This window comes from Psilocybe cubensis, chromosome 3, assembly GCF_017499595.1.
Source record: "Psilocybe cubensis strain MGC-MH-2018 chromosome 3, whole genome shotgun sequence".
Lineage (NCBI taxonomy): Eukaryota > Fungi > Basidiomycota > Agaricomycetes > Agaricales > Agrocybaceae > Psilocybe > Psilocybe cubensis.
Window position 1 is genome coordinate 1,038,518 of NC_063001.1, and position 20,625 is coordinate 1,059,142.

At 48.1% G+C, this 20,625-nt stretch overlaps 6 protein-coding genes across 6 annotated transcripts; 1 reads left to right on the top strand and 5 right to left on the bottom strand.

Annotated features, from left to right (window-relative positions):
* Window positions 1-2,660: 2,660 nt before the first annotated feature.
* Window positions 2,661-4,514, bottom strand: JR316_0003116 ([Pyruvate dehydrogenase [acetyl-transferring]]-phosphatase 1, mitochondrial; the record flags this gene model as incomplete). Its single annotated transcript, XM_047888897.1, has 4 exons — window positions 2,661-3,256; window positions 3,414-3,581; window positions 3,741-4,118; window positions 4,217-4,514. 4 exons carry the CDS (start codon window positions 4,512-4,514, stop codon window positions 2,661-2,663), a joined length of 1,440 nt encoding a protein of 479 aa, XP_047751271.1.
* Window positions 4,515-5,458: 944 nt separating this feature from the next.
* JR316_0003117 (Furin-like protease 2) lies at window positions 5,459-9,060 on the bottom strand (the record flags this gene model as incomplete). The annotated part of the gene is made up of 7 exons (XM_047888898.1): window positions 5,459-7,119; window positions 7,176-7,349; window positions 7,406-7,747; window positions 7,802-8,584; window positions 8,633-8,695; window positions 8,744-8,799; window positions 8,963-9,060. 7 exons carry the CDS (start codon window positions 9,058-9,060, stop codon window positions 5,459-5,461), a joined length of 3,177 nt encoding a protein of 1,058 aa, XP_047751272.1.
* Window positions 9,061-9,388: 328 nt separating this feature from the next.
* Window positions 9,389-10,880, bottom strand: JR316_0003118 (uncharacterized protein; the record flags this gene model as incomplete). Its single annotated transcript, XM_047888899.1, has 2 exons — window positions 9,389-9,919; window positions 9,981-10,880. The coding sequence occupies 2 exons, from the start codon at window positions 10,878-10,880 to the stop codon at window positions 9,389-9,391; spliced, it is 1,431 nt and encodes a 476-aa protein (XP_047751273.1).
* Window positions 10,881-11,301: 421 nt separating this feature from the next.
* JR316_0003119 (uncharacterized protein) lies at window positions 11,302-13,117 on the bottom strand (the record flags this gene model as incomplete). The annotated part of the gene is made up of 2 exons (XM_047888900.1): window positions 11,302-11,328; window positions 11,447-13,117. 2 exons carry the CDS (start codon window positions 13,115-13,117, stop codon window positions 11,302-11,304), a joined length of 1,698 nt encoding a protein of 565 aa, XP_047751274.1.
* A 2,140-nt stretch (window positions 13,118-15,257) lies between these two features.
* On the top strand, window positions 15,258-16,241 carry JR316_0003120 (uncharacterized protein; the record flags this gene model as incomplete). The annotated part of the gene is made up of 5 exons (XM_047888901.1): window positions 15,258-15,294; window positions 15,368-15,493; window positions 15,568-15,751; window positions 15,842-16,017; window positions 16,129-16,241. The coding sequence occupies 5 exons, from the start codon at window positions 15,258-15,260 to the stop codon at window positions 16,239-16,241; spliced, it is 636 nt and encodes a 211-aa protein (XP_047751275.1).
* An 813-nt stretch (window positions 16,242-17,054) lies between these two features.
* On the bottom strand, window positions 17,055-18,661 carry JR316_0003121 (uncharacterized protein; the record flags this gene model as incomplete). The annotated part of the gene is made up of 2 exons (XM_047888902.1): window positions 17,055-17,797; window positions 17,860-18,661. 2 exons carry the CDS (start codon window positions 18,659-18,661, stop codon window positions 17,055-17,057), a joined length of 1,545 nt encoding a protein of 514 aa, XP_047751276.1.
* Window positions 18,662-20,625: the final 1,964 nt, after the last annotated feature.

Below are 20,625 nucleotides of genomic sequence, written 5' to 3' on the forward strand. Positions count from 1 at the left end.
TAGGTGTGTCATGATATGTGAGCTCATCGTGACCACAGCGCGTGCCTTTCTGATATATGCACACCGCATAGTACCACACCCTCTAAGCCACAAGGATTGCACCGGTGCCATATCCATAGATCAACTCACAGATATGGCACATTTCAATGTCATCCGCAAAGGGAACTTGTCTTTTTCTTTCATCAGGTTTCTGATTATGCTACGATAACGCCTCGATGGCCGAGGAAAATTGAATGGCGAAACATGACTAGGACAGAGATACAGGATCTCATATTAGGAAAGCTCAAGACTAATTTGACGTGGGACAGATCGACGCACTCCGTTAGTCTTTCCATAGGATGGTAGACAAGCAAAGTATGTAAGGACAAGCCAGAACCTCCAGTAATTGTATCCAGGACTCAGTACCACAACAGGGCCCGCGGGGGACAATACCGGCGCTTGCCAGTGATAGGCACCTCGTTTAATGCCGCTTTATGATCTCATCTTCCAATTTCAAAATTGAGCAGAGGTATCATGGGTACAGACGAGATCGAACCCGAACTTCGAAGGAAGGCTGGAGTTTGGCTGGGCCTCATGCGAGTTCGAAACTGCTTTTCGAATGTGTTGACATTTTATATTGGAGAAGCCCTTCCGTACTGACATAAGATGTACTTGCGATATACGGCGCCCGTCTGCTGCCTAGTGCCATTTTTCTTCTTGTCTAATGAGGGTTCCACTACAGCGCTCGGCCCTCTATGCTCAGCACCAAGGCTGTTTCAATTTACTATACATCATTTATACAACATAACTATCCTGACTGCTCCGGAGTCAAAAGCGCCTTTGGTGGATAGAATACCAAACAATTGGTTAAAAGACATACACCGCCGGTGTGTCCAGCTGGCCCTGAGTTGTACCGATTGGTATAGCATCATGAAAATTTCCAGTGTGCCCCTCTTCAGAAGGCAGAATTTGAGAACAGAAGCGAGAATTCACACAAATATCAATCCATTTTATTTCACGGAAGAAGTAGATCGTACAGGTGCCTTTGACAGACCGTCACAGACGTAGTTTCCAAATTTCTAACCCTCTGCTCGACGACTACCGCAGTGCAGAAATACAATTCCGCTCTGTAGTCTCCGAACAATGCAATCACATACATCCATCTCGAAGGAGTGATATTTCCGACCAAAGCCTTGGATGGCTGAAGATGGAAACATTGTAACGGAAAATAATAACCTTGTTTCGTGCCCCACCAGTTGAAGGATATATCCGAGTAAATACCTACAGTGGACGTACGGTCTTTAATGGGGGCGTTTGTTGCAAGTCCCGTTATCTCGGAGTCGGGCATGGGGATCCTTCTAAATCGCTGGATCTCGAGGTGATCCTGACCTTCATCCAGTGCTTCGCGGTTCTGAATCATGCCGTTACTACAGACTACATGAGTCGCCACTGCAGCTTGAGATTGCATATTTGGCAAAGCCTCATTAAACCTCCACTGATAATGAGTCTTGACAACCCGAGCCTTTCAGTCGAATTTAACCCAACTCGTCCGCCCATCCGTCCGCCCGTCCGTCCGTCCGAGCCCAAGAAGAGAATTAATCACCATCTATCGATGATGAAACTCAAAACCTTCATCATACAATATAGATATCTATATAATGTGTCATGATTGTACTAGCCGCGCTGCTGCGTCGTCATCGGCGCCCCGTTAAGTGCTGAAATGAACTGTCCATTATTCTGTCAAAAGCCCCAAACCCGTCCAACACCAGCAGCCAGCCAGCCAGCCCATGAGGCTCCTTCCCAAATTGGCGCGTTAAGGCCCCCTAGTACTACTAACGGGATTATTGAGCGCGAAAACGCGTGTACGTATTTTAATTCATGTTCGCCTTCAGTATATACTAGTACGTCCGTAAAAACGTAATGTATGTACCAATAATACGTTCCATGCAGGCCAAAATAAGAACAGGTTCACACTTCGATAGTGACATATTGGCCGGTTTAGCTTCAGGGTTTACGAGGTAGATATGCGGCTATTTTTGCTTAGGATGGGCTTGAAAGTTGAGGAAGAATTGTTTGGATTGAATTTAGAAACCGTATATTAGCATATCACCCCAAAAGCGAAAGTCGGAAAAAGCGTAACCGGAAGTGAATGGAAGTTATAGTAATAGTAAAAAGCGTGGATGAGAATATATGACACACAAGCCCCCCTAACGAGTGGTTAAATACTGTTACAGAAAAAAAAAACCAACAAAAAAGAAAGAAACAAATAAAAACCCATATGAAGTGTGAAAAGCGGATTCCGCAATATTATATGTTATGCTGTGAATGTGATTGGAGATCGTGAAATGTGCGGGGGTTTGGATATGGACGAGCGGATAAAATGTGGGGGTATGCATCTGCGAGCAGACATGTCCTGGACATACTTACATAGTAGAGCAAAGACAAGCAACGATAGCACTGAAGAGCAACGATAGCGGAGAAACTTTTGATCGCCAGTTGATGGAGGGGTACCGCTGACGCGGCTGAGTAAAAAAGCGTTGATGTTAGAAGGGGACAAAACGACGAATCACCGTTGTTGACGGATGCAGATAACCAACTGCCTTATACCAAGGCCGTCAGCGTGCGATCCACAACAAAGGTACGTCAACTTATGACTGTTGATTCCATCGGTGCCCCCCTCATCAGAGAGTTTGAACGACGATAGACGTATCGTCGATCCACGCCACATCCATGTCGAGGGTCAGTACTCTCGACACACCGAATCTGTCCTCGCCGCCCACAGCACGGCGAAGCAGCCTGAGAGCCATATTATCCTGACGAGAACCTGGTGCCGCGTCAGTCACAGTCTCCGGAGGGTTGCTGGATACCATGCCACGGGCCCAGCTTTCGATGATACGCTTCTGGCCTTCTCCATTGCACAGATCCGTAAAGCCATCAGATGCGAGAATGAGGAACCGGGGTAGTGGCGTGAGTGACTGCTGCTGCTGCTGTGAGGTCTTATTACCCGACCAAAATAAGTTTTTGGTGATAGATGACCTGCTGCTGGATCTCGAGTTGTCCTCCGAAAGCGTCGTATTAGTGGGCGGCACGGAGGGGCACGCGTCATCTCCATCTAATCGACGATGGATAATCTGTGGTTCGGCGGTGATGTAAGGCGGAGTTTGGTTGCGGACGAGGAACTCCTCCCATGGTGAGGTGTTGTGGAATCCCGGGAACAAATTATACAGGATGCGCCGAGTGAACGCGGGAGGCTGCTTGAAGGGGATGTCACCGAAACCTGCCGGGTACGTACACATAGTCCGACGCCAGCAGTGTCAACAGATGAGGAGTCACGGTGGCGAAAGTGGAATATGAAGGAGATAATAAAAAAGAAAATACATGGAATCTCCGGTCAGATTGTCGTCCACAAGGAATATAAACTGAATAGAACATACATCTGGTTGGTGCGAGGGCGCCGAGGACTCTGCGGTCCATGATACATTCTGGTTCACCTGGATGGGTTTTTCTAACTCGGTCGAGTTCGGCGTCGTTATCCCCATTGTGGTTCGTAGTCAAAACTTCGATATTCCAGTCTTTCGCATTATTACCCGGAGATGCCATGACTGTAAGTGAGATGAGAATAAATCAGTAAAGCGATTGATACACGCGTATTTCCGCCCCGTCAAACAGTCGACGATGACAGGGTGACGCAAACAATATGACGGGGTTTGTCAAGGATGTATCCACGATCGCAGTAACACGGGGAAAGAAATTGCACTCACTGGCTTGACAATCCCCGAGGTTAGCAATCCAAAGATCCTTGTGCTCCGGGTCGACCAACGCAACCAACGCCGTAGTCCCATACATACAGAGTCTAGCCTTCCGCCAGTTTGCGCCGCCCTTGTGCTGGTCGTTGATGATTTCCCGGATTTGTGCGTCAGTGTACTCGGAAAGTTTGTCGACCGAACCGCCGAAGAGGTCCAGGACATCGTGCGCGATTGCATCGTCAAACGCCATGATTGCCTTTGTGAAAAGCTCGGATATTGATTCAGGAGTTAGTTTGCCAGGGCCGGACACACTCTCCGCCTCTCTCAAGAAGTCGCGAACGATGATGGGCAAATGGTGGGCAACGTGTTCAACCGTGACATCACCCAAATGACCTGTAAAAACAGGTAAACAACAGGAGTAAGGTATTGTCCACAAGGTGAGAAGCGGGCAAAAAAAAAGCATTGAAAACGGCCGGCAATCATGGACGCACCGTCAAAGACCCCCGTGAATGCCCAGAGCCGCCCATTCACCTCCAGCTGAGTGACCACATAGCGATCCTGCGTCTTCGTCGTAGGCGATGGCTGAAAGTTGATGCTGTCGGCCTTGAATTTCCCCTCTTTGCCGAGCTGCGAGGTCTGTGGTTTCGCGAGTGTCCTGAGCTCCCGCCAGAGCTCTCCCTCACTCAACACCTGATACGGCCGTGGCCAGGGTCCATCCTCAGGGCCACACCGGGAGCCTGGTATATCCTCCGAGTACGCCCAGTTATACGATGCGCGCTCTACAATCATAGCCAAAAACTGGTATACGCGACGAAGGGGTGGCAGCAGAATGGTGGGCGACAAAGCTTGCGCCTGGGTAAAAGCGAGAGAAAAAAAGAGTTGAGCTACTGGACGGCTGGGAAGAAAGGGAAAAAAAGGCTGTGGGTGTCGAGCTTTAAGGAAAAAGAGGCTCTACGGTGTAGTCAGCAAGGCTCGCCCACGCGACCGCAAGGTCCGATAAGACAGGCTTGAGAGTACGGTTCTTGAATCTTGGATAGACGGCCAGCAAATCTGCATCACCTCCCTTGGATCTCTGATCACTCCCCGAGGATTGATATAACGCCGTCACGGGGGCAACCAGCTACCCTGAGATTCTAATTCCTTTCAAAACCATCCTAAATCCGTCCGTATAATTATTTCTAGTGTGGGGTACCCCGACTAACGCTGCAAAACATTATCACGCGATGCAGGCACATTGCTTTCTTGTGTTGTTTCGTCTGCGAACCGACAGGCAATGGGGATACTGCCTGTCGCTTTGTCGGCGGTAATGAATGTTTCGGACATGAACAATGTCTTCTAGTTGGATTATAGCGAGACAAGCTGCTCGCACTACGTATACAGGTACATGTACAGCGAATAGGATAGTGTAGTACGAAAAAATGATTGGTGTTCCGATGAATGCTAAAAAGTGGTTAAATGAATGCTATGGAAGTGCAAAAAGAGATAGATGTGGATAGAACGACATGGCGTATAGTTCGAAATAAAGAGTCCAATGTTCCTCTAAAGTCGAGCGAAAGGAGAAAAAAAAACTAATAAATGAGATCACAAAGCAGCAAACAAACACGTCGGTCCGTCCGCCGTATCGGAAAATGACAATCCGTCATAAGGCCAAGGTGCACGCCGCAAGAGTCAAGGACGAAGATCCTGCAATTTTTTTTTGCTTCATTTGCACAGCGGGGCGGTCCCTTGTTCGTTTAGAAGTGCCCTTGTCGGAACGGATTACGAGAAGAGGTTCCAGTCATCATTGGCTGGAGAACAACTGTGTCGACAGAAGGGTAAGGGTCTTGCTGCTGTTGCTGAGGTGTACCAGTAGGAAGAGGCGCCACTGGTGTGAGCCAATATGATCCAGGAGTCATGTTCGAGCCCGGACCCAAGTGGATTGGAATAGGCATGACGCTGCCACCCCCACCAGTCATGGCAGGTCCCAGGACCGGTGGCGAAAGATTTGTTCCGAGGGCAGGTCGATTAGCCATTGCATATGCTTGGGCTTCCGTCACGGGCATCCCGAGGTTATACAGCAGGTTATGATTAGACGACGAAGCACCGGTGTTGGTCGAGGATAAGGGCACAGTCATCTGCAATGGAAAAGCGGGTGTACTCCGTTCTTCTCCGATGTCCACTAACACGCCTTCCTTGGTACTAACTTCCCGTCTATTCGCGTACGTGTCAACGGTATTATTGGATAGCCTGGAAAGACCGGAGACGTCCCTCTTCAACGGTTGCCGGGGTTCTGGTGTGTTCCTCCGCACGCCCGTAACCTCGGCGTACAATGAATCATGCTCGATACGCCTCTCTCTGCTCCGCTGCCGATATTGGTGGCGATCATCAAGACCAGGCAAAGATGACGGCGAGTAACTTGATCTAGAACGCGTCGAATACGCGTACGCGTCAAGGAGACTGTCCGAATCGTTCGAATCGCGCTTCTTCTTCGATTGCTCGTTCTGAACCGGAGGGGCAGGTTTCCGCGTCACCAGGATCGGCTTCAGCTTGATATCCTGACGATAACTGGCAAGACTCTGAGGTCTCGAGTTCGCGAGGTGGCGATCATGGTGGTTATACGCAACAGGCAACATATCCGCGTCGCGTTGGGCGCCTCTCATCTTATGCAGCCTATCCCGATGCCCAAAGAACCTCTCTCCAAAGCGCACCAGCCGGTCCCTCCACCGCCCAGGCCTATCAATTTTCTTCGCAGCCGCAAACATCGCCGTCCTCTTCGCCCTCTGCTTCTTCGCCCTCCGCCTCCACAGCATAACAATAACCACAAAAATAAACGCGCACCCGAGCGCCATGAGCAGGATTTGCCACCACGCCAGCGGCCGGCGCGTGTTGATCACAGTTGGGTCGCCGAGCCCCGAGATCGACGGCAAAGGGGGCGCGTTGGGGTCCGTCCTGCTGGGCGCCTGCACGAGTTCCGAAAGGCACACGCCGAGCCCAGGTACGACGTTCGACGCGCCGTTGCAGTTTGCAGACACGCATGAGCCGCCGCGGAGCACCTGCGTCGTGCTCGCGCACGCGAGACAGTTTGAAGGGCCCGCGCCGGAGCAGCTCGAACAGCTCGAGTCGCAGGCCTGGCACGATGACGTTGTGGGGTCGAAGAACTGCGCCTTTGCGCATGTGGGGAGACAGCGTCCGTTGGTGAGCACGGGGCGATCCGGTGGGCAGGTCGAGCATTGGTTGAAGGAGGGTCCGGAGCATGATGCGCAGTCTGGGTGGCACTTGATGCAGGAGCCAGAGGAGGCGAATGTATTGGAGGGGCAGGTGGATACGCATTGCCCGGATGAGGCTAATTGCCCGGGCTTACAGGTTAGGCAGAAATCTGCCGCACCCACACAAGTACCGCATGTGGAAGAACAGGCTATATTAAGGCATAAGTTTAAATTGTGTTGGACAGATGCCTAAATATGAACATACCGGTACAGGTAAGATTGTCCTGTGGCGAGACAAATGAACCTGTGGGGCAACTTGCGACGCATTTCCCTTCAGAAAGAACGAATCCAGGCAAGCAGTCGGTACATTGCGCCTGATCGAACGTGGACGCGAGTGTGAAGTTGGGAATTCTACAAGAGGTACACTTGGCTCCACAAGCTTGAGAAAAACAAACATGAAGAAGACTTCGAAACACTGATTAAACACCGACTTACTATCGCATTCCTTTTTGACATTATCGGCTACCATTCCGTTGCTACCCTGACAAACACCATTAGAATCGGTGCCAACGCAGTTGCCGTTGAGACGGAACTGTCCCGAGGCGCAAATTATGCAGTCATTCGATGAAGGTCCGCTGCACGTTTGACAGGACGGAGAACACAGAGAGCATGATGCACCATTCACGAAACTGCCGTCAGGGCATACATTTCCGGCACTTGTTTTTGGAGTTAGAGGGCTGCATTTAGTACCGTCGTTTGCATCTTGAGTGAGGCCTTCATCACACGATATACATGTCCCAGTCGTATCAGCGCACGAAGTGCATCCAAGTTGACAAACTTGTAAATTACGTCAACCAATTAACCCTTCCCAAGAACCATTGACAAACATACCTTTGCAATCTCCGGTGGACGTGAGGAAAAATCCAGGTGCACATTTAGCACAAGCGGTGCCGTTAGTGTTTGCCACCCAGCCAGGGTTACACGTACACTGGCCGTTACTCCCGCACTGGCCATTTAAGCAACTGCATGTCGATGGTGCATTGGGTACAGCTGGGGTCAAACATCTGCCTGATCCTGAGATACCCTGATCGCAGGATGTACATCCACTCGGACACGGCTGGCATGTTGGACCAAAGAACCCGTCCGCACAGCTTTCACACGAAGATCCGGTGAATCCTGCTGGACATATACACGTCCCCGAGGCTGAACACACGCTAGAGCCCGAGCACGGCGGAGAGCACGCTGTCGATTGCAGGTCTACCAGGGATAATGACTGTGAGGTTCCGGACGGAAGCTGGGATATATCTGGAACCGAGTCCCAGAGCACAACGCGATTGTCACTTGAGCTGCTGCTCACAATGGCCCAGACATTGTCTGCTAGAACGAGAGAATTTGCGGCGAGGGGTGTCGAGATATTGCCAAGGGGTGATGTTGGGAGGCTCGAGAAGGCGGCTTGTCCAGAATATTTTGACTGTGCATAGACGGCGATACCTGGTTCGAGATTGATGTTAAGTGGCAATGAAACCGTTGTGCTTGAGTTGAATCCTGCCGAATTTGATAGAGACGCAGATGGCGATGTTAATAGTGAATGAACAAGTTGAGGGTTCGTAGTAGAAGTGTATTGTCCCGGTAGTAGAAGGACTGAGCCTGCTGTACCTGAAAGCTTGACACCAACTGCACACAATCAGCAAGGTGATTATGCACAAGCGATAAATCACATACAAGTGGTATTGGAGATACCCTGCAAGCATTGCCCAGCAACGCATACAACAGAAGATTGCGCGACTAAGGCACCGTCAGCAACACAGCCAAAAGGTCAATTCAAGCACTCACCAACAGACGCGCTTAGAGAAACAAAATAAAGGAAAATGAACAAACTATCCATCGCGCTGAGAGGTGATGGTGGATGCAGAAGCAGACCAGTGTAGTCCAGCGTTTAACATGGTTCCGAATTCCTTGTAACTATAGTATTTCCGAAGGACAATGGCTAGTGTCAATTCAAGAACAATTGTCCACGCGAGAACAATACAATGGCATTACATTACGTAATACAAGGCAAACAAATTTGGTAATGCCGCCCGTCGTCCTTTGTACTTTTCCCACTTTCCCCGACTGAGTGTTTGTGGATCTGGAATGGAAGTCCGGCTCATAATGTTGTGCTGGAGAACGTCGCCGACTCACTGGACGAATCACCCGCCTTTTACAAGCCTCAATTGTTCTTTAGGCTGATCAAAGCATTGATGTGATTTTCATCCACATCAACGAAGCCAAAACGAAGGTAAGCTATTCTCCAAAGCACAGCGGAGATTTGAACGACGGAATACATCTAAGGGTAGTGCCTTGATAAATATAAGGCCTCGTACACATGAGGAGGTGGTAATAAAGTTACACCACGACTTCAAGCTCTTCCAGTGAGTCAGTGTTCAAGCAAAAATTGTCAAGTTGAACTAGGCTATAGACGAATGCCTCCCCGACGCTTTATACAACGATGCATTTGCACCACGCCACACTTTCCTTCATGTCCTGATTTTCTTCCAACTTATCTTCTTGTTGCTCGGCTACTGTCGCTTCCATCGCAGAATCCCTAGGTTCTCCTTCACCCACCGAAACACCCGTTTCGGGACGATCATCTTTGAATTTTCCCTCTGGTAGTTTGGTGAGCATCCACCATCCCGCAACGGGCTTGACTGTATCCTTCATGCCTCCATCAACGCTCTGGAGAATGCGCGTCCCCACGTGGCCAGCAACCATCATGCATCTGTACTCTGTGTCGTCGTCTTCTAAGAGGACATCGACTTCCGAGTAACCTGAGGGTACGTCCTGGGTATCTATTTGATGATAATATACCCCGTCGAGCTGTAGATGGTTTTTTTCAGATTGACTGTCACCTTCAATCTCATCCTCTTCTCCCCCTTCCTCTTCTGAAAGCGTTACAGGAGCAATATCGATATATTTTGAAAAAAAATCCGTGCTCGATAGTGACCGTGCGTTTGGAGACTCTGTCGCATTCTAAGTGATATGGTTGCATAAAAATTTTACTAATATTTTTAGATGATTGGCTCACACGAACCTCTGTAAAAGGATGTCCCAGCCACTTTCCTTTATCATCAAAGACACAGAACGCTGTGATCCAACCTCCCAAGTAGCTCGGCCCACTTCCACCACCTTCGTAATGGGCCACTTTCTGCCAGAAATCGAGATTCTGTTCATTCTCTGGTTCATCAAATGATCTCACAAAGCGATCGATAATTGGGAAAAGCAGATGGTACCATGCAATCGTTGGTAAACCGTACTCTTTGAGCTTCTCTAACCTCGCAAAGATTTTCTCCCAGTCATCCTTTTCCCCGTCGAGAGTGACCCGCGGAATCCCGCATAAGAGATGAATTTTGTAAGAGAAATACTCTTTCATTGCCGCCATCATGACAATGGAGCATACTGTCGTATCGTTTGCGGTGGTAGTGCTAAAATCCGGCAAAATCCAAGCACGGAGATGGGGGTCTACCACGTTTTTCTCGATTTCCTTCGTCATCTGGTTTGCTACGTGCCCATAGTCGACCTTTCTACGGTCGGCTGTAATGGTGAGTTCCTTCTGTCCTTTATGGCGCACAAATTGAGAACGTATATTCTCTGCATTGGCATTTAGGAAGGAGCTAAACTGGGTCAGGATTGCCAACCATACGTCGTCAGGGCGTATAACCAAAGCACGGTGGTTATTATAAGCCTCGGTGACGGTGTTAACGAAGCCATTGCTTTGCGGTATGATGTGTATGTCATCTGTTTTTGAGTCTTCATGAAGATTGTCGAATGAAGATTGGAGGATTTCGTCAGATTGCCTGTATTGATTGTAGCATGCGTCCTTCAGGATGATTCGGGGAGATATACCACCATCAGCCTTTCTAGAATGCCAGGACAAGTATTCGGGTTCAAAGGCCTTGAGAGGATGACTCGCTGGGGAGAATGTCACCGGCATGATGATACAGAGCGAAAAGGAGGGAAAGATGGTTCAATGCCACTCTCTGGTGTGAAACAAATTACAGTGGAAACATGAGCCCCACACGAGGTTGTCGCTCATGACTTCTGCCTTTACTCAAATCTTCTATTGATTGTGGTCTAATCCTAGATAGGGCACCTCGCTCCCAGAAGCTACATATTTAAGGCAATAGAATGACATCACGCAATAACCAGTCTTTAAGGTTCGCGATTATGTTGTCGATATCATCTACTTTGGAAATACTTAATGGGAGGTTCATGTCCTAACGCTTCTTCGATTCGTTCAATGACCCCAATTTTAGACTTTTACGATCGGACTGTATGGATAGTATTACTGTAATTGTCCCATAGCTACTAAGTTGCCGAATCTTATGTATAAAATCCCTCGTGCGATGATAAACTCAAGTGGGAGTAACAATAGGTTCAGTCTGACAAAAAATGGTATAAAATGACTGCTGTTATTGCAACAAACTATTGTAATATGGTGACTGACATGTCAGTTGAAAAGGCAAAAGCGTCTAAAATCAGTACTGTCCCCCTATTCACCAATCGGTCGGATAATTTCTCGCATTCCAAAGCTAATAAAGCGGTATTCCTCATATATTTCTCATCTCCTGGATCTGGGAATAACGCGTGGTGTGTACACACCCCTAGCTCCACCAATTCAACTTCTTTATCATACACCACTTCTTTGTTGAAATAATCATCATCACTGAGCCTCGACTCGCCAGATACTACGACTGGGCGAATGTTCTCATCAGGGATATCAGAGAGGGGGATATTGGCATAGGCAGGATCATCGAACAAGCTAGCACAAAACATGACCATTAACCGTGATTCCTGGCTTCCCAACATGGCGCGTACAGTGCCGGTACTTCTGGACTGGCTCCTCGAAGGATCCTTCCATAGTCTAAATCTCTCTTTCCGCGAGGTTATGGTTGTCCCAATCTCCCTTGTATATCTGGCAGAATTTGTAACCTCCATGCGCTCGATTCCAAGAACTGGCTGAGATCCAATGACTCTTGGGAGAGCCGAATCATTGTTCTTTGCATCGAGCAAGCACCCCCAGTCCGTACCCAGAACAATAGCCAGGATGTCCGGCTTCATCCCCTCGAACACCGCCATTTTAGCTTCATCGAATCCAATATTATACCGTACTTTAAAGTCTGCCATCTCCAAGATTCCAAGGACAGAATACATCATATCCTCAGGGTACATTGATTTACGCCCTCCAAGGATCGTCAGAGCTGTCGATATGAGCTTTGTCCGGGAAGGATTTTGCTTCATGCTGTAGATAATCTTACTCAACGTGCTGCGCCCAATCACAAGGTTCATGTCGGGACCAAACATCTCGTTGGTCAGATACGATGATACCGTGAGTTCTGGTCCCATCCATGTGTCTTCGTCAAAGCAACACGTCATCTTACCGTCTCTCGTCTCCAAAACGAATGTATTATCGTGGATAGAGGACCTGTATCGAACGAGAGTTGGAGTGCGAAGCTCTGTTATCGGGGATGGTAGGCGCGCTGAGTTTTGCTTCTTGAGCAGTTTGATGTCCCGCATGACATCTCCAGCAAAGCAGTAGCAATAAATGACGGTGTTGGACAGGACATACTCTTGTAGCGTCCAAGCTCGTGTTTCCCAGACTGGAAAATAAAGTTCCTTCGAGGACATGGCGACAAAGTTGGAACCGGTAGCATATGCATGTGTTTCAGAGGCCGCTGCGTATAATGAACCCATCTTCGGAACAAAGAAGGCCTTTTCTGCAGAAGAGTCTTGGTCTATGCTGAGAACGTCGATCCAGAAGAGCGATTTAGATCGTGCGAGGACAAGAAAGCAAACTACCGTGAAGAACTGGTGAAAGGCCTTCATATCTTCCGACGCATCATTATCAGAGGGAGGTTGACTCGCTTTTTGGCTTGGGCCCAGAGAAAGGATCCACTTTCTCCACAAAAGCATGTTTTTCGACCAGGTATAAGATATCGCTACGAAGTCAAGGCTTTGCAGATTTTCTACCTGAACAAACTTCAAAGCCCCTTGATGTATAAACGCATTGGCGTCGACAAACTTCCATTTGAAGCTGGGCTCGTCGGGACGATGAATAGGAGTGATGTTGCTCTTTACGATGTCTGTCGCAGGTGATTTCCCTCTTTCAAGATGCTTTTCCGATGATTTTTTGCCACTCCTCAATCCAAGACAGTGAAAGCATGCGTCCATATCGTGAGCGTATACAGTGTTTTTCTGGTCTTGAAATTTTTATTTGTCCTATGCATCGATTAACATATTGAAATGAGAGTCAAGTAGAAGAACTCGCCGCACACAACGTGAAAAGTAATGATATGGCGATTTGGGCCAATACTTTCCAGTACTTAGCAAGGATGAGACCAAATGAGGGTCCAAAGGGAAACCGAGGTGATCCTTAGAATTACCACTAACCCAACTTAAGTCATCCTGAACATGCCGCAAAAACGTGTGGAGCTCATACAGGCTGTTATCACAGTGGGGCAATCCAACAATAGCGAATTCGAGAAGTTCCACCTAAGCAATGGGCAGGTCACAGGGCATTTTGAGGCATAAGGGCAAATGACATATAGCCCAGTCGTCGTTGTTGGTTGTCGCCAGCCAAATGTGCTATTTCTAAATCAAGTTGTAATATTAGCCGCATACTTCGTCTGAGTGTCTTGACTCCACAATTTCATGGTTCATAAACTCCTCGTCCTTGTTGGCAATGATGAAATTCAGAATTGCTCGCTGGAATGCTTCATGGATGAAATCCACTTGCCTCAACCGCGTCTGCTAAAATCCGAACGAGTTTGAAAACAGGAGAGATTTTGGAGTGGATGATCTTCATGACAGAATGACCCTTTACCTGTTTGTGGGCCTCTCGGAGTGAGATCGTGCTCGAAAACGGCTGGGGAGACTAGAGTCAACGTTCAACTGACCTGATTTTCTGGTCCCGAACCAATATCTTGGGTTAAAGTTTGTACGGACAAACATCAATCGGAACACAACCGGATCGTGCGGACAAGGATCGGACTGCGAAAATCAAGGTTTCGGAGCTCGAAATAGCTGAATCAGAAATAGTAGCCTAGCTGATTCTTTCCACATCATCTGAGCTTGTGTCTTCCTGAAGATTCACCGCGTTCCACCGACCAACTCATTTGTTACAAATATTCTACAGATCATTTCAACATCCTTATCTTTCCTGTTTCAAAACGTGTTCTCAGGAATAGACAGCGTAATCCGCTCGTTTGCTGGAGCATTGCTTTTTTTTTCTTTTCTGCGACTTCCATTCTACAAGAACGACATTCCTTCAATCCTTGGTTCTCAAATTTTTTGTCTTTTGATTGACGCGAGATCCCGTACCCATCTTTCCTGTTTCAAATTGTGTGTGTTGCGAATCTACTGCGCGCTTGTGTCCTTTCCTTTTTCGTAATTTCCATTCTACAAGAACAACGTTACTTGGTTCTCAAATTGCTTGCCTTTGATTGACGCCCGCCAGTCAATAGATGAAGCAAACGACGAGAAAGATTTTGTTTTCCAGAAGAATGTATTGCGTTGATGGTTATGCCGACTAGTCACTAGTCAATCCCCATGCCTCATGTTTGATGATCAAGCCTCAAGCTTGCGTCTACACCTTCATCTTGAACAACGTGGGTTTGACAATTTCCATGTTCAAACTCCACATGGAGTATCGGAAGCAAAGATGGATCCTCTCAAATTCTTTACTGAACTTTAGCCTACTGCGCACAGAATGGACTTCTAGATCCCTTTTCCCTACAGTCAAGCCACATTCTGTTGCAATTCGTGCGCTGCAGTCAAGATGTACAATTTTGTATCACAATTTGCCAAAAAACTTCTTTGGCTGTATGTATACATATCCCTGCCGTAGAAGTACTCGGTTGGGGAAAATCGGAAATTAAACAGCTCCGCTATTCACCCACCTTTTATGTTACTGCCAACTGCCAACTGTTGATGCCCCAGGGACCGCTTACAATCTTAAATTTTTCATGCACAGGTCGACACAGGTTGTGGTTGACCCCTGTTCTATTAGTATTAGTGGTTGTGTTGATGTTGCCTTCCTTCCGGGGCAGTGATGTAGTTGCCCAGCAATCACGATTAGATTTGGCATCTATTCTTGAATATCTTGCATTTACCCTCCACGAGGCCTTACCTACTCTTCCCATTGACTCACTCAGACTACTTAGCGCCCCCGAAAGCGCGGAAGGACGATATAATCATACTGACGACCATACTATCGATTCATACTACCCACTAGCGCCTTCAAAATACTGGGAGGCTCCCTGGTCATCTTCACTTCCACCATCAGAGCTTCGTAGAAAGAAACACAGAAATCATGGCCTCAGTTGGAAAATGGGCCCCGGGCGCTTCATGTACGTGTTAATCTGTCTGTATCCGCGGAGCAAATGACGCTGAACGCGACACTCGTCTATCTGCACTGTACAGACGGCCCCGTTCTCAGCCAAACGGATCTCTATCTCCTCAACAGCGGTCAAAACACCGAGCTGGAGCTGAACCCTATCATCGAGGGAAAGCTCGACAAAGTCCCTCTTCAATTCAACTTGATTTCCGGTGAGTAGCTCCTACGCTCACTTCGTCTGATAGAACAAGGTACTGATCTCGATACGTGGACTTGAATTGAAAAGGCTACAGCGGTTCGATGGTCACCAACCCGAATGGAGAGGCTGTCATGCAAGGCCGAGACGAGCCCGCTACACTACCGCGCGTATCCCAGCTCATCGTTATCTCGCGACACTCCCCTTGGTGCACGATAGTGAAAAAGGAGACGGGGGTGACAATCGGCGATCTGTGTTCGGCTCTGTTCAAAGAGTGCGTACTCATCCGCTTTGCCCTCTGCCCTGTCTCTGCTTCCGTTGAGCTTCCGTATTGACACATGCATACCATATGATTGGGTATTAGGTACACAGAGAACTATGTCACCGATGCTGAGCTCTCTACTGTCCCAGCGAGAGTGCAAGACCACATGAAGCGCACAGCAGCCAACAACTTCGTATCCGCACAGTCCAACCAGGTTCCCGCGGGCTGGGGATACAGCTACCCGCCAGCCAACCTCCCCGACAAAATCAGGCGTGTAGGTGCGTGACCATTTTTTTCGAATTCGCATCGCGCGCGATTTATCGTGCAGGCATGCGTATGTTTGGCATGGATGACTGATTGATGATATCCTGGTGCTTTCATTACTGTAGATTGGCTGCGCGAGCGAGTTTATGTGGATCGATTTGATAGGGACGATGGTTACGCGCGATCGCGGCTTGGGTTTAAAGCACCTAACGTCCTCGTCATGGATCTAACTGGTTGAATTCATCTATGTCGCCATATTCGTTATATATCTTTCTTTGGTCTTCGTGGATACCTCTCACAGCGCATACCTCCCGGTACCCCATCTTCTTTTTTTTCTTCCTCGCTTGCCACTGTAATTACCATTTCTTGTATACATATTGTTGTCTCGATATCAAAATTGCGGAATGTAAAATAAAAGAAAAAAAATGTTATTGAATCTGAAAGGGGATTGAAAATGGATGCATCGGGTCATAGGCTATGTAAGCAAAGCTTTTGGGAGAAAATGTCAGATATCGATAAAGTATGATAATCTGAAGCGGGGGTCATAAAGTTTGCATGAGAAGTGAGAGAAAATGAAATGACGAGGAAGTCTTTAGGTATACATACGTCGTATGGCATAAGATATGAACCCAAAAGCAGAAAAAACGAAAAATAGAAAACGAGAAAGAAAACCTGACAACACATTTAAAGAGACAGAAAAGAAGATAAAAGGAAACGATGAACTGAGAGAAGAAAAGCAAGAAGTGGAAGTGAGATGGAGAACGGAAAAAATGGGAATGGTGGTTACAGTCACTGAAACGTGATAGTAGGATACAATACAGGGAGACGATATCTGTGCTGAGAGTACAGTGCGATAACAGTGCGAGTTGGGAGGGAATATTGAGGAGGGATATGCAAGTGGCCTACAGTCCGTGGAGATCAAGGCTGAAAATGTTGCGATAGAAGAGCCGGAGTAGGATGCTGTTGCGAAGATAGAAGGGGAAAAACATAAACACGTAAAAATGAAAAAGGTGCAAAGGAGAAATGATCAAGGGCGGAGGGCAGAGGAGGATCAACGATCATAGTCCGCAGAGTCGGTATCAGAGCCACCCGTCGAGCTGGGCGATTCCACAGTGATACGTGCGTTCACCGAGCCAGCTCTAGATCGATGACCGTGCGAGCTCGCCGACTTCTGACGCGCCTCCTGGTCCCTCCGTTCCTTCTCCGTCATCGGGTACGAGGGCGACGTGCGCATCACCACGAAGCACGGGAGCGCCATGCCATGCATCCGCCGCACCACCCGGTCGTTCAGCTCGATCCCAGCGAACATCGTGCTCCGCCCGAGATAGTCTAGGCGCTTCATTCCCGCCCCCAGCTTGCCCCCCGGCACGTCCTGGTGGCGCTGCCTGTTGTACTCGTATGCGAACTTAAGGTCGCGTTTGGCCTGTGAAGATAGAAGCCTGTAGTCGGCTTCGGAAGCGAGGCGTCCGAGGCTGCGGCCTATTGCGTCGATGAGCTCTCCGCACGTCAGCCCACGGGCTTTCTCCGTCGCGCGCGCCTCTATGATCCATGGTAGGCTCTCCGTGACGATGCTCAATTGTGTAACACGTGGGAATGTCGCGGGCTCGTCTCTGCCTTTTGACCACGAGATATGAGATGGATCCGATGAGCGTTGTACGTCTGAAGTCGGGAAAAGCATGTTCCAGTTGAGGTGTACTTGATCAGATCCGTCTTCAGGCAGAGGCATCAGCAATGGGTTGATGCGTAACTGAACCCCAAGGATGTGAATCAAGCTAGGGTCGAGCACAGGACCATCTGAAGAAAAGAAAAAACATTAGTGGTTGCGGTCTCATGTAGTGGTGTTCGCTTTGGCTTACAATGAGGTCCTATAGCAAAGGGGGACACTTGATCAGTTCTTTGATTTTCCGGAGCTACTCGTTGTGGGGGAGGAGGTGCATTGATGTGCGGAGGCGGGCCAAATCCTTGTTGTACCCAATCTGGAGGACATTGTGCACCGAAATAGCCGTGATGTGGTGGTCCCATTGGCGGGTGCATCTGCGGGTGCATTCCCATTCCTTGCATCCCCCAAGCTGGAGGTGCACCACCGTGACCTCCAGGCAACTGTCCAGGAGGTGGGTATGCAGGTGTAAATGGTGAATAGGGTGAGTATCCTCCATGTCCTGGCGGTGGCACAGGTGGCGGTATGCCTCTCGGATTAGATGACCACTGTGATGGCAAGGGGGTAGAAGGGTTCCATGGTGTGTTGAAATTAGGATACGCCGCTGGCGCGCTGGCAGGAGTCTGCGGATGCCAGGGTGACATAGGGTTTCCGTAGCCAAGCATTGGCGTTGAGGGAAGGCCTTGAGCTTGTGCAGTCCAAGGGTCAACACCGTTGGGATATCCAACAAAATCTGCAGAGACACCTTGTCTCGGTGGGAGACCCCTTGGTTGAGCCCCTCCAGGAATGACCGATGGAATCACACCTGGTGTTCCCATGGGCGATATATTTGCAGGCGGGACGAAAGGGGTAGTGGCATACGGTGAGTGCAGATATGCATGCGCAGGATTAGGGCTGTGCCTGTTTGAAGGAAGATTTGGGACAACAGGCGCTGGGGACCCGTCTGGGGATCCGAGAGGTGGAATGAAGGGCGTGTTGGGAGTTCGTGAGCGGTTTGACATCGTAATTGATTGTTCCGGGGTATAGTATTACGGTTCCAGGGTTGTAGTCCTGCTGTGCAGCGTATTGCGTCAGCAATTGATAGAAAATGAATTGGGGAATCTTCTGCAGAAGGACCTTTAGAATAGGTGTCGCTTACACGAAATGACTCACAAGTCTAGCGGATTGAGGGCGAAGAAGCACAAAACGGATATGAATGAAAAGCGTGCTGTGTCGAACGGCGGAAGCAGAGGTATACAAGATGAGTTTTTCGATAACTGTAACTGATTAAAGCTTTTAGTTGGTCTAGTACCCAGATTGCCAATGATTTCGCACCAAGAGGCTTAACAATATCTCAAGAACGAAGAACTCATGGTAGATTGGCCGTAAACGTTCGTGAAGTAGATTTCGTGCCAGGAGCTTTCCTCGACCTGATCGAAGAGGTTAGATTGTTCTATTGAAGTAGTAGTTGTCTCCTAGACTCACCGGTGCAGCTGTGGCAGTCCGATCTAAAAAACGGAAGGCTTGGGAAGTTGTGGTTGTAAGCACTAAGCTTTGCGATGGTTCACCGAATCCCGATCGCGTTCATTGATTCCACGTGACTTCTCGGACCGCATTGCGATGACAAGCAGTGCACAGAGTCTCTTTTCCAAGCGCTCGTTGATATCCGTTTACCTCATGGGCAACATGCTTCATGATTTTGCCCTAACCCTGTCGACTTTTCTGATGCCATATTGATGATAGGTATTCCTGCATACTATAAAAACGATTCCTCCAAGGGAGGACTCGTAATCAATTCAAAGTAGTACTATTTTAAAGTGATGCTACTATCACGATCAGGGAGATTTAAATATTTGAACAAAGTTGTAAATTACAGAACGTACACTCACCCTACTGGCGTCAAACCTTGCACAATACTAGTACAGGATATACACTCCTTTCTTTTCAAAATTTAAGCCCATAGTGCAAACGGTTGAGGAACAAGAGCATTTCCGCGGCAGCAAGGACCCAAAATCGTAGAGATTCAAATTTTTCGTCACAGTTAGTCACGGTGCCGATTTCAAGCTCAGACGGTACACTTACTAGTGTTGCCGCCAGAGCGCAGTCACTCTGCAGTGACTGTGACTGCACTCTGTTTTTTCATTCTCCGACACACTTCACAGCGCAACAAAGTCGCAGTGAAGTGCTCTACAAAGTGTGCCGTAAATTGCAGTTTCGGTTAATCTAGACTAAATATGGAAGTATTACATGTATTTTTGTCGAATACATGAGAATGTTCGGGATATGGAGGATATTTACTGCACATGACCTTTATCTATCTAGATAAGATTGCAATAAAATATTCAACAGCGCACGTGGTCCAGCTCCTTTGATCTTGACGTCGACGCACATTTCTGCTTGGTTTTCGCTGGTTTTGCTGCGAAAAGTCAAACAAATTGCTACATTGAGGTCTCTTGTACTATTAGTACACTGAATGAGCAAATACACATAGACAAAATGACTTGCAAAGCGTCATCCTTTCGTCGACCATTTTATGAGGTCGAGACGGTGAATGACGTCACAAACACTTCACAGCACTTCACAGGGACTGTGATCACTGTGAAGCGTGTCACAGTCGCCCAAAAATGGCTTCACTGTCACTGCACTGCACTCTGGCGGCAACACTAACACTTACCGACTTGAGACGCGACACGTTTCAGACGGAGTTTAAACACATCAATGTGACTTTGCAAGATGTCACTATTTCCATCGTTTGGCATCTGGAAAATCAAAGAAGTGGATTTACGGAATGAGACTTTGCAGACAGTGATCTTATACTGTAATTAATATGTGTACCAATTTCTGTGCTGATAGCATAAGTGGACAAAACAGAAATTGGCATTTGATGCCATGTTAACTTGATGGATGGCTGAAGATCATCAAATTTAACACGTTTCCAAGCATTATTCTCATAATATTTTTGCATATTAATATACCTACGTACAAT